The 12,434-nt window shown below is 44.8% G+C and overlaps 1 protein-coding gene across 1 annotated transcript in view; it reads right to left on the reverse strand.

Annotated features, from left to right (window-relative positions):
* The window catches only part of LOC147795833 (uncharacterized), a 30,229-nt gene extending 18,744 nt beyond the window's left edge, over window positions 1-11,485 (reverse strand). Inside the window, exons 1-3 of the mRNA XM_087130801.1 lie at window positions 10,680-11,485; window positions 7,633-9,584; window positions 3,433-3,570 (exon numbers count right to left, since the gene is read on the reverse strand). Coding sequence (XP_086986927.1) covers window positions 3,433-3,570; window positions 7,633-9,560 — 2,066 coding nt within the window. The 5' untranslated portion in view covers window positions 9,561-9,584; window positions 10,680-11,485. The remainder of the gene's footprint in view (window positions 1-3,432; window positions 3,571-7,632; window positions 9,585-10,679) is intronic.
* Between the last annotated feature and the right edge of the window lie 949 nt (window positions 11,486-12,434).

Here is a 12,434-nt window from a genome sequence, read left to right on the forward strand (position 1 = left end):
AAAAAAACCAACTTGTTTGGCTATGAGGGACCTGGGAGATTTCCTGTTCAGTTCCGACGAAGAAAAGGTGAAAACCTTTCTAAAATGGCGGGCGTAGGTAATTCAACGACTGTTTGATAACTGTTGTTAGATTGGAAAGGAACAGCCGTCTTGACAGCCGTTTTCGTCCTCGTCCAAGAAATTTAATATTATCGAAACGTGGCACAGCTAAGTATCGTTTCGTGAAATCGATCGTAAATATCCTGCACAGCTATACAACACAAATTTGTGACGTAAATGGTTCAAAGTTAAAGCACGTTTCCTGAAATCGACTGAAGAACGAGAAAATAAGTCTTTCAAGCAAGAGAAAAAAATCGTTCTAACTATAATAACCATTTCGAAATAGTTAAAAAAAATGAATTTGCATCTTTTCTTGCCAAAAATGTTCACTTGCAAAAATATGTTTACATGCACGCGTCGTGGAAGTGCACGGCTGCTTGTACCAACTGGGATAATGACTTGAACAGGCATGACTTGTGTGATCAGTTAGTGTGTCAGCAATACGGGTGATTCACAATAGTGCGCCTCCAAGAGTTTGCAACACGTTGGCCAATCACGACGCGTAAAATCTGTCGCCCCAATGTGCGTTTGCAAACTCTTGGAGGCGCACTATTGTGAATCGCCCGTATTCCTAGGCCCTTTTCCAATACTCGACTTGGGCTCCGTCTCAGGCTTCGTTCCCAACACCAATCCACTATTGTGGGCCTGAAGCGTTTAAATTAAATTGGATTACTGTAATGTAATTTCTGGCTCTCTTGCATCTTATTGGATGTTTGTGGCACTATTAAACTAATTACTGCGCTTACAGCTTCAACGTCAGCTAGTTAAAAAATAGTTGAAGCCTCAGACGGAGCCGAAGTTGAGTATTGGAAAACGGCCCGAGTGCGCGTGAAGACTGCGCGCTGGATGCGCGTACCCTGTCAAAGCCAGCAAGCATCCATAGTGCTTTGCAAGGACCGCATTTCCGTCACGAAATGTCCGTGAAAGAGATTGGCCCCATCCAAGCTTCCTGTAAGGACCGTCTGTACAGGTTGGAGCGCAGTGGGTTCATCGGCACGACGGTCCCCAATCTCACCGCCCTGGAGCTCTGGGAACCAGCGGACAGTACCGAGCGAGAGTCGCAGTCTCCTTCCAGGAACACTGTACTTTTGAGCCCCTTTTAACCGGGATCAGTCTCGCTTCTCGTTGAGCCTGATGGGTAATTCGATTCTTATCGCTTTGTCGTCACGAGAACTCTATCACATCTCCAGGGCATTCCTGTAAAGACTTCGTATTTTATTTCCTTATTATCCTAACCCAAATAGGGCAGGTAAATACATAATACGCTGGTGTAAGCTTACTACTCCCGAGGAAAAAATCTTTAAAACTGCTCTAATTTTCACGCTCGAGAAATGCACCTGAATGGAAAAGCATTTCACAAATACTATACTTCAAAAGCAGGAACCGAGAAGGAAATTTTCTTTAAATTTTGAACAACAAATAGTTTGCTTCTTCCATTCCTTTTTTTATTTTGTTGACAGCGAGCTCATAACTCAAACGTTCGAGTTCCTTGGAATCGATTCCGCTTCATTAACACGTAAGGCGCCATTCAAACGTTTCAATGTTTTTAAATTTCGATTTTTGTTTGAAATAATGGAGGGAGGGTGGATGAAAAGAGTAATTGAAAATCGAAATTCATAAAAAAAAACCCAAATCAAACAAGAAAAAACAGCAAACAACAGCAACAAAAAAGATCCATGGACTTGCCTGAACTAAGGTATGCAGTCAACTTATGGTGCAACGTACGCATGCGCGTATTAATATTGTACATATACATTGTATGTACACGCACGTAGAATCCATGCACCATACCACCACCGCACGCCAGCGTTCCGAGGTGTGCAAACGTTGTCAACATCGTTCCCATTTTTGTAATGTGAATGATCCGTATGCATCTACGTAAAAGACCACGGGAGGAGGTGGTTTTCCAGTAGACTTGTATTAGTCAGACGTTCGTAGTGGTCAATCTTCGCAAATGTCGCAGGATACCAGTTGCTCGTTATCAGTTTTTGCAAATGGAGTGCTGTTCACCGGCTTTTTCCGGACTGCATGGTGCCATTTCCAACAGAATCTCAGCTGATGAAACATACAACATCTACAGGGCACCAGTGCAAAAGAGGCAGACCAACAGCCGCACGGTGGCCGTCAATGAACTGGACACACATTTGCATAGACACATTTACATGTGCAGGAACATGTACGTGCATGCAATTTTATGTAGCCCGCTGTACCGAGAGTTTTAACACTGGATGACAAAATCACTTTTTCATTGATTAAAAATGGGGGTGGGTCGGTGGCTCAAAAACATTTGGGAAAAAAAATCAAATTTAAAAACACTGAAAATTTTGAACAGCCCCTAAAGTCTCTTGTCAACCAAATTTCAAACAAAAGCCAATACACAGAATCAAGTGAGGGGTTGATTCTTTTTAGTTTTGTGGGAAAGGGGTTTTGAGGATGCTCCACGGGGTTAAATTTGAGTACTTTTATGCCCCTTTGGAAGCGAGGAATTGAAAGACATTCTAAATCGCCCATTCAGTTTGTTAACACAGAGAAAAGAAAACGTCTTGTTTTTGTTGGGGGGGGGGTTGCCATGGACCTTTTTTTGAAAATAAAAACGTTTAAAAAGTTTATCAGGGCTGGACATTGATTTTCGCCCTGCGAGCTTGGGTGCACGCAGCGTGGCAAGCGAGAGACAGCCTCCGCGTCTCACCCGCCCGGCCACCTACAGCATGCAGGTGCCGTGGGCTAGCCCTTCCAGACACGAACTACTGTTGCGATCTTTATGAGAGACCGACTGAACATTTTCCCACTCGGTCAGCACGCTCAGCGCGAGCCACTGGACGCACGTTTAATAATACGTCACCCCCCACGAACTGACGCTCATTTTAGAAAACCGAGTTATTGATGTTTTCGCTAACTCACACAAATTTCTTAGAGCTGCTTAAGCACAAAATATTTGCTTAAGCATGAAAATACCTTGCTTGACAAATAAGGTTACCAGCCAAAACTCCATGTGATGTATATTGTTTTGGAATGGTATTCACCTGTCTTTTGGTTAGCATGACAATCACACAGATATTGAGCTGGTAACCTTTGTTTTTTAAGCAAAGTTTTTTCCCGCTTAAGCAAATTTTGCGCTTCAGCAGCTCTATGAACAGTGCGGCACTTCAAGCGCACACTGCGTGCATTTGGTTTTTGACAAACTGATACTGATCTTAATTCCACCAATTAAAACGACTTGTTATTATTTACTTGAACAGCAAGCCGTGAAAAATTCCAAACTTTCGCTGCTGCCTCGTTTGGAATCCGGATCAATCGACCTTTGATCTGTGACATGACCCCTGTTTGACCTACCTAAGTGCCTCGAAGTCAAGTGGGGAGTTCTCTGTTCGCTCGTTGGAGAACCCACCCCGCCGCCCCCTCGGGAAAGTTGGCCCTTCCTCTTCCTCTTGATCCTCGAGGCGACCAGTATCGGACTTCCACTTCTTTCGCCTGAGGAAGAGACAAAGAAAGAAAGAAACTTTATAAACTCAGCAATTTAATTTTGTTCACGCTCCTTTCGCCAGAGATTAACTTTCTGGTATAATCTGCGAGCTGGAGCAGATGCAATTTGTTCAAGTCTTTGTCTAATCCTCAAAAAATAGCCCCCAAAGGGGCGTGTCGACAATTATTGTTGAACAGACTTCCTCTATGGGCCGGGGGGGGACTGTAAAATTGTTCGATTAGCCACGAGTCCCGCTATAGAATTGTGTTATGTCTGTTAAAACTCAATTTGTGACAATTCCCATTTGTCAGACCAGTGTTTATGGGCGAGTGGCCACAGAGCTGTTTGAATAAATGTAGCTCTATTTGATGCATTTTTTCACAGTTTTAAAACTGAGAAAATTCTGCCCTGAATCTGTTCTCTCGGGGGCAGGCTATGAACAGATCTAGTTCACCAGTCTATAGATCCAAAAGCATTCCTACATAATTCGTATATAGGACGAACGACGGTCACACAATACACCGTGTGACATTGAAATATCTTACTTGCTGAACAAATTTGCTCCGCCTCGAAACCCACAACAAACATATCAATTTCTAGTAAAAGACCAAATCGATGGGTGGATATCATTTCTGAATAAAAGCCGCAATTATTCATGCTGGAACCCGAACCACATGGCTCGTTTTTTTTTTTGGTCCCCTCCTGAAACCATCCCAGACGGAAAATTACCTGATTCGCCTGGATGGAGGCCGCACATCGATTCTGTTGAATAAAACATGGCGGGTATCTGCTTCCAGATGATAAAATCGTCGCGCATTTTAGGTAAAAAAAAAAACCGAGGCCAAGAAACAGGATACAATGGACTCCATCCGATTCCCAAGGTTAGAATTGCCACTTCGTTAACTCGATAAGGGGAACATCCATTAATAACCAGACGTCATACATCACAAGTTAATTGTGGTTTCTTTATATAACGTAGGAGAACTTACAAGCTTCGCGTGGGTGTAATCAGAAGGCCAAATTTTTGCTCCGTCATTCTGAGGAGTGGATGTTTTTCGGTTACGTTTACTCCTTACTTTGAAATATCAGATTTAATTGTTTGATGTCCTTCTGTGCAGGCAAAACCTAAGGAATTTCTTCATTGCTTTGTATGAATAACCGTGAAGAGCTTCCTGTTTGTTTAGAATATTTGAATTCACTTCTCTTCCTACCTCCATGCCTCTAACAAATGTGATTACACAAACAACAACAACAACGACGACGACGACGACGACAACAGTGACAACGACGACAACGAACGAGACGACAAACAACAACAAAAAGCAACAATAAAACGCGAGATTGTGTAATGGTGTTTTAGTTTAGCTGCTGTAACGGTCTTGTTTAATATCTGATTATTAATACCTCCTTGTGCTGCGTTGTTGTGTAAGAGCCCACACACAGCACGTGATAAAAAAAGATCTCTCAAGAAAGTTTCTCTGAGAGCTGAGAAACAGAGAGATAGGGCGATGAGCCGTGGTGTTAAGAGCCTTGAAAGATTTTTGTCCAAGATATCTTGCTGATATAGCGCGTCTTAGCCTTCACGAAACTAGTCATGCCTTGCAATGAAGCCTGGGATTTTGTTCTTGTTTAATTGCGAGCGGGACATTTTGGATGGACACTGAGGTGAACTATACATTGTGTTTGCACTGATGCTGTGGTATGTACTGTGAACTAATCTTGATTTGCATCAAAAAGCTGAACCATGTCATTTTTTTACAAGCTCGAATGTTGAAGGCGAAGCATTAACGTACAGTCTGGCGCGTTTGCTTTTTACGAGCGTTATACCATACAGGATTCGGGAGGCGCGATGAAAAATGCTCGTCTTTCAAAAACGGCCTACCGACTGCCGACAATATTTTTTTGGGGGGGGGAACGTGAACCCGCACAGAAGTCACCCTTATCAACTCTTGGGGGAAAAAATGCGTCCTCGGCGGAAACAGTCCGGCGTACGTCCAGCACGACTGAATGTACCATCGCCTACGCACAGCCCGACTCTTTTCCGTGATAAGCAAATTGGACAACTCCAGGCAAAATGACTAATAACACAATCCTTCAACAACACCGTTCTTTAATTGTCAGAATACCAAGGGAATACCCATTCTCCGCTATGGAGCATTCTTAAGAAACCAAACCGACAATATTAAAAAGAAAAACTCAGGCGTTGAGAGGCTATTGACCCGAACGAGACGACATTTCACGACTCATCGCGGGGACAATTAAAGCTCGCTTTTTGAATACACAATCGCATATTTTTTGTAAATCTTATATCGACAGTAAAAAAAAAAACCGGGCAATATTCTCACGCCACTGAAAATGCCTAATGACCGCATCTATTTATGGCTTAATTCATTTTGGAAAGGACAGAGTGAGAAAGGAATTGTTCCGACAATGGTGACCTTGGTGTCAAGACGTAGGCGAGCGCCGTGAAATTTTCCAATTCGACCCCCTTTACCTGAGCTTCAGTAGAGTGGAAATGATGGGTGAGTTAGAGAATTGGTTTCTCTAAAAAAGTGGACTCCCAGTCTCTCAACGGCCGTGGAGACTGTGTTCATGTTTTCATGCATAGGCCTAATGTTGAAAACGATCTCTGTACAATTTCTGGTGGACCATAATTTAATGTCTTATAATTGATTGGTTGACTGAATAAGGACTGACATCTGTTTACCGAGGGCCACACTGACATACACAGTTTCACGTTTAATTTTCCTGTTGTACGGTTGGGCATTTTTAAATATGATGCAGTTTTTAAAACGAAGGTGATCTCTTCCTGTCCAACATTTGCATTTCACGTTTGCACTTTTTTTCCTAAAAATACTAACTACATTTATTATTGTTCTTTGCAACCGAGGCCCATTGGGAAATCAGGTCTGTCAGGGGCGGAACTAGGGTGGGGCGTGGGGGCGGACGCCCCCTTATTTCACCAAAAAGTAAATAAATAAACAAAAGAGACGAAAAGAGGGAGGTGAAGAAAAAAAGGAGGGACCCTGCCCCATCACTTCGACAAAGACGTATAAAACAACAGTTCTGCTTCCAGTTACCCAACTCCTTTTTTTTATGGCCGCAACCCTAAAACTTTTAGTTCAAGCCCCCTTTTAGTAAATCCTTGATTCGCCCCTGGATGTTTTCAGCAGTGAATGAGATATCCATTTTTTGCCACAGATAACAGTCGGATTTACAGCAATATTCCGAGAGTAACTTACGCTGGGATTTTTTCGACAAACGAGCTTTGAGTCATGTCGCACATTGAGTATATTTTGGTCCTACAAACTCTCGGGCATGTGGCGATAAATTTAACACACAGAACCTCCACATGACTGTTTGCAGCTAAAAACTAATCCTCCAAAAGGCTGATTACACGCTCATACTGGGAAACTCGCGCCGTCTCATTCTTTTAAAGCCGGACCAAAAAATGACAAGATCTTTATATCCTTAAAATTCCCAGGTTAGGTTGACCTGGAATGCATGCAGGTCAATCAAAACAAAGACTGACTTCTGGGGTATTACTGACTCCTGTGCGGGTCATATTGACCCAGAAAGTGTCATTATTTTAACCCAGAAAAAAGTCAGGCACCACATGACCCGTATTCCAGGTCAATCTGACCGTTTGGTTTTCGTTATGTGGGTGTTAAAGGTGACGTGATTTTTGGCATGTCTCTCTGACGCATTACAGGGCGTTTGCGTGATAGCCATCTTGCAGGGCAGCTCTGTTGTTTTAAAGGGAAACCTCCTTTGTGCATACCTTGTGGAACAAAGGCACTGGCTTTCAAGATGGCAGCCATGCAAATTCTGTCTTCTAGTTTGTCTGTCTGACAAAATGACATGAATTCATTTGTCAGTCAGGCACCAAGTACTTTCTCGTCAGACTAACAATTTAAGTTCGACAGTGACAAGGTACTTGTCAAAACTCACACAATAGTGGTGTGTTATTGTTTCCCCTCGGTTTTTTTTTTTAGTAAATTTCGTACTTAAAACCCTGGGCAGAGTGAGCGGCCTCTCTTGGCCAGTCCATTGGATCTAATTATACTTACATTTCTAACATGTCGTTCCCCCACCGGTGATACAGCATGTCAGCCGTCCAGAAGCTACTCTGAATCTGCTTTTGGAAGACGGAGTCGTTCATGATGCCACTCTTCTTTCTCAGCTGCAGCCTCCTGCGCAGGTCACTGCGCAGGTCATCCAGCACCGCCTGCTTCTCCGCCTCGAGGTGCACCGCAAGGTCCTCCCGCGTGGCCGCCGTGCGCGGTCGCAGTCTCACCGCCTTCTCAGACGCGTTTGGGTAGAGTGCCTCAACCGCGGACCGCACGGCGGTGTCCGACGCGTGACGTAGCCTGTCTTCATCAAAACTTACTTCACACTCTGGTTCCTGTTTAGATTTTGGAGGCCAATCTTCCATAGTTGAAAGTGATTCCAGACTGCGTGTCCAGCCATGTTGAAAGTTCGACTGTGGGTTCAAAGAAGTTTCCCCTTCCTGTTGTTCCAACTTATGAAGCGGGGAGAGCGATGTGGAGTCATCTTCTTTGCCACTAAATTCGCTTTCGCTGAAGGTATCAAGTTGGTCGACTTCATCATGTTCAAGAGGGGAGCAGGCCAATTCAACAGTCGTTTCTCTGTCCTCCCCAAACAGTTCCTGGGTATCTTCCGCCTGCCGGGAATCAAGTTCTTCCCGAGAGGTAGGTTTCTGGCTGGTAAGCTGGGTGGCATTCTTGGAGATCACACTATGAACAGATGGAGGCCTCCCATGCTCAGATAGATTCAGGGAAGCCTTCATATCAACCGTCTTGTCCCCTTCAGGTAGCTGCATCTTTGTTGTCTGGTCTTGATCAGGCGATTTGCTTCTTTGAACCAATAGATTCTCATGTTTCAGAGAAGGCGACGGCAACGTAACCAGCATCCCAGCCTTACAGCCTGGTTTGTAAGTCTGTGCGCTTTGAGCACGGTTCTTATTCCAGGGCATGTGATTCTTAGCCGTGTTCGTAACCGCAAGAGCGCTGGCTGGACGCACCTTATACGTCTTACCGGGAGAGGGGCAGAACGATGACCGCTGGGCACTTTTAGGCCGAGAAGGAGGGCAGGCGCTTGCGGGCCTTTGCTGGCCAGAGCCTGGTCTCGATATGAGAAACTTATCGCTGGTCTGGAAGATCTCAGCAATGTACTCACTGGCAAAGTTGGGCTGGGGCGTCGTGCACCGGCTGGTGGAGGGGCTCTTGGCTGCGCCATCCTGGAGGCTCGGCGTAGTTTGCCCGCCACGATTGGGAGACAAGGGTCTACCAGATTCATAGTCACTGCGGAGATGGTAGTGGACGCGCCGGTAGGCGGGCAAGCCGCTCTTAGGCCGAGCTCCGGACTTCAGGTTCGGATGGTTGTCGTAGGTGGCAGGGCGGTTGAGGGGAAGCGCCACCGAGCCCCTCCTCTTGCCAGCGGGACTTAAGTTGTACTTCTCCCGGATGAGATCCCCCGTCGCTCCGCTCAGGCCAAGAGACTCACCCGTTACCCCTCCCCTCCACGTCCGGTCGGGTTGCTGGTGTGTTTCAGAAGATTTCAGGGGCGACTTGGCACTACTTCCAGAACCGCTCCCGGAAATGCTGAGCCGGTCTTCCAAACCTTTGCTTGGTGCGGGGACAGCCCTCTTACTTTTCATGAACCGAGCCCGGCTTGGCTTCGCGGGAAACGAATTCTGGACCGTCCTGTTTTTGAGTGAGAGCTGAAGGTTTTGCGGGCGTTTGAACTGGAATTGGCGAGGTTTTGTGCCCTCCCGGCCGGTCAAGTTTCTCTCGGGCGAATTGGCTCGCCGAACGGCCGTAATGGGGTCCGCAGAGTCGATCGGGGAAGCGGGCGGCACCGTGTAATGACCCTCTGGGCTCGCCTGGCCCGAGGCGTCGGACGACAGCGGGGAAAACGCAGCCTGCCCCGCCGGCTCCATTACCACTATGGTCTTTCTCGGCCGCCACAAAACCATGGTGATAGTTAATTGACCTCAAATCTGTCAATAAAGTCAAGATGTACATAATGCATTTTATTTTCATTCGGCCACGATAATAAAACTTGTTGGTAGAAAAAGGTGTCTTGGCATATCTTCAAACTCTTTTATAAGTATATTGTTTTTAAACACATGCAATAATTTTAGATTCAAGTAACCTAAATTATTTTGGTTTAAATGCTCAATCTCTCGTTTTGCTTTCAGGGCTGCTTGTTTTCCATTTCAGCTGTCAAAATAAATAACGTAATTGAATGAGTTTGTGCAACTACGGAACAAAATGTATTCTTTATATGGCCAAATAAATGGTTCATCTGACCAGAGGGTATCATTTCTTTTATTGATCCTAATTTCTCTTCTGTCATTAACATCAGCAAACACAAAGAGGTCCAAGCTTCCTCTTTCATAACGTTTTGATTAATGTGATGCAAACATAAACAAGTGCAGTGGTCCCGTTTCTGTGGACAATCGAACGCCAACACGGCGTGTCACTTGATCTTTTGTTCGGTTCCTGTTTGGAGGTCTAGTCAAAGCATAACAAATTGCTGACTTCAAAGTACCGTCGTGCCTACGGACCACAGCAGGACAGAGATCGTTGCCTGCTGTAGCTAGATAAGATTCAAACAAAATTGAGTACTTTGCTCTGAATTTATTCGACATACTGCTACTGTATCACAGAGACAGAATCGTTTATTTATGTTTTTTAAGTAAAGTATAATAAAGATAGGAGGTTCTTGAAGACGGTAATCTGAACACGAAAAATGGGAAGGTCATTCACTCCAAAGAATATTTATCATAAATGAAATCAAAGTGGATTTTGTGAAGAAGCACATGGCAACCAATGCTGAGATGACTGTGGGAAAAAAATGTTTATTTTAAAGATCAGATATAATTCTTGTTTAGTGTAATTCCATCCAGTCTCAGATATAGTTTTTATTGTTTTGCTTGATGTTCCGTTACATTAATGGCTTGTTAAAAACTGGTATCCATTTAAAGACCGTTGAATTCACAAGCAAAATGGTTCATGCCGTACAAGAGACTTCTTAAACGCTAAACTTTCTTACAGGAATGATAAAACATTCATGCCCTAGAGATACTTACTGGAGAGAATCTTTGGGTGCCTTGCTCAGTCCTGCAGAGAAACATCCCCATTTTTTTCTCCGAAGGTGGACCTTCAACCGACAGCTTGTCAACTCTCGATACATCAGTCTGCAAAGTGGTATTGGCCCTCTGCCACTTGATTAGACCCAATCCATTTTCCCACCGGAAACTTGCGTGTTTATTCACTTAGTAACTCCTCGTTCGAGACCGGCGTCCATTACCGGTGATTGCTTTCGAGAGTTGGCCCCGAAAAAAGGGTCCGGGAAGTTATTAAGAGACGACAAGCTCGATGAGCGTTGAAGTCCTTCCGATACGAGGACCCGTCTCGGAGTCACAACTTTCTTGATCTCAGCCGGAATCTTGAAATCTAGGTTAGAATGTCTCCTGGCCTCTTATAGGTCGCAATCGCAAAAATAAAAAAACAATACATGTACCGTGGTCGTTTTGTGCCTGGCTTAGCTTTCAGCAAGGACAACAGATCAGCCACCATAACTCACATATCTTACAATACCATTTTCTAGTAACGCGTTTCCTTTTCGAATTAAGTTCAGTCACAAAATCCGGCGGAGTAGACCTAGTCATGTAACTGGTTTCGCTGCATACAAATAAATAACCGAGTACCGTAATATCCTTCCGTCTGTTACGTTTATAGTGTCTGATGCCGACAGAATGAAAAGGTGGATCTCCATTATTCCTTTGAGTACTTGGCTGTTAAGAGCTTCCACGATTCGTCAAATCGTTTAATCCCGCTTTGAGTTGTTTGTGTACATCGCCACGCAACTGTTACGCCGCGCTAACGGTCGATAGAGGATCGATAACAAGATTGCGACCAAGACTTCCCTTGTAAACACGGGCTTACGTTCGGTTGGTCCGGTGTCGCGCACAATAGGATGTCCCTCGACTGTAGGCCTATGTCAGGACGTGATGCAGACTGCTGATTTGTTTCTAAATACCTATAAAATAAAGTGACGGAACAGCCAAAATTATAAGAGGGAATAGCGCTGGATTAAGTGCAGCAGCAGACGAGAGGAAAGCGCTTTTTGACAAGCTGTGTGAGGGACAACTCTTTTTCGAGAGGTCTTCCACTCTTTCAGAATGAAATTTGCATTTGAGTGATTTTTTTACACCAGCCCTGAGTGAAGTAACCGCCTCTGTTTTCATTTCTAAACGACAGGGCGAAGTGCTGCGGTTCATTCATTGGCATCTAGTGGGCCTAGTAGGTACAGTGCGTCCATGGGAGACTTATCGGATTCTTTTTATACTGCTCATTACGGGCGATTCACTATAGCGCGCCTCCAAGAGTTTGCAACTCGTTGCCAATCATAGTGCGAGAAAGTTGTCGACCCGGTGCGCATTTGGAGAAGGTCGACAGATTTCGCGTGTCCTGATTGGCCAACGCGTTGCAAACTCTTGGAGGCGTACTATTGTGAATCGCCCGTGTTTACCGTCTTACGGAAAACACGCCTTCCACAATAACCGTCTCTGCTTCCTCAAGTGCCCATTAACGGTATGTGGCCCCCAGGTGGAGAGAAGTCATTGTCACAAACTGTCCTGCTCAAGGACACGCGCCCCTCAAACCGAAACTTAAAACCCACAGCCTGCAGAATGGTTCAAGATGGTGCTCTGTTGAGAACACATGTGTTAGGTTCAGCCAATTCAGGCCAAACACTCAATTACTGAATGTTGGTGCAGACCCTTCTGCTGCTTGGAATCTTTGCTGCTACCGTGACACTGGGAGGCTTAGAAACGTTTTCC

Source organism: Acanthaster planci, linkage group LG20 (assembly GCF_054643075.1).
Source record: "Acanthaster planci isolate LZ-2023a linkage group LG20, COTS_SCS, whole genome shotgun sequence".
NCBI lineage: Eukaryota > Metazoa > Echinodermata > Asteroidea > Valvatida > Acanthasteridae > Acanthaster > Acanthaster planci.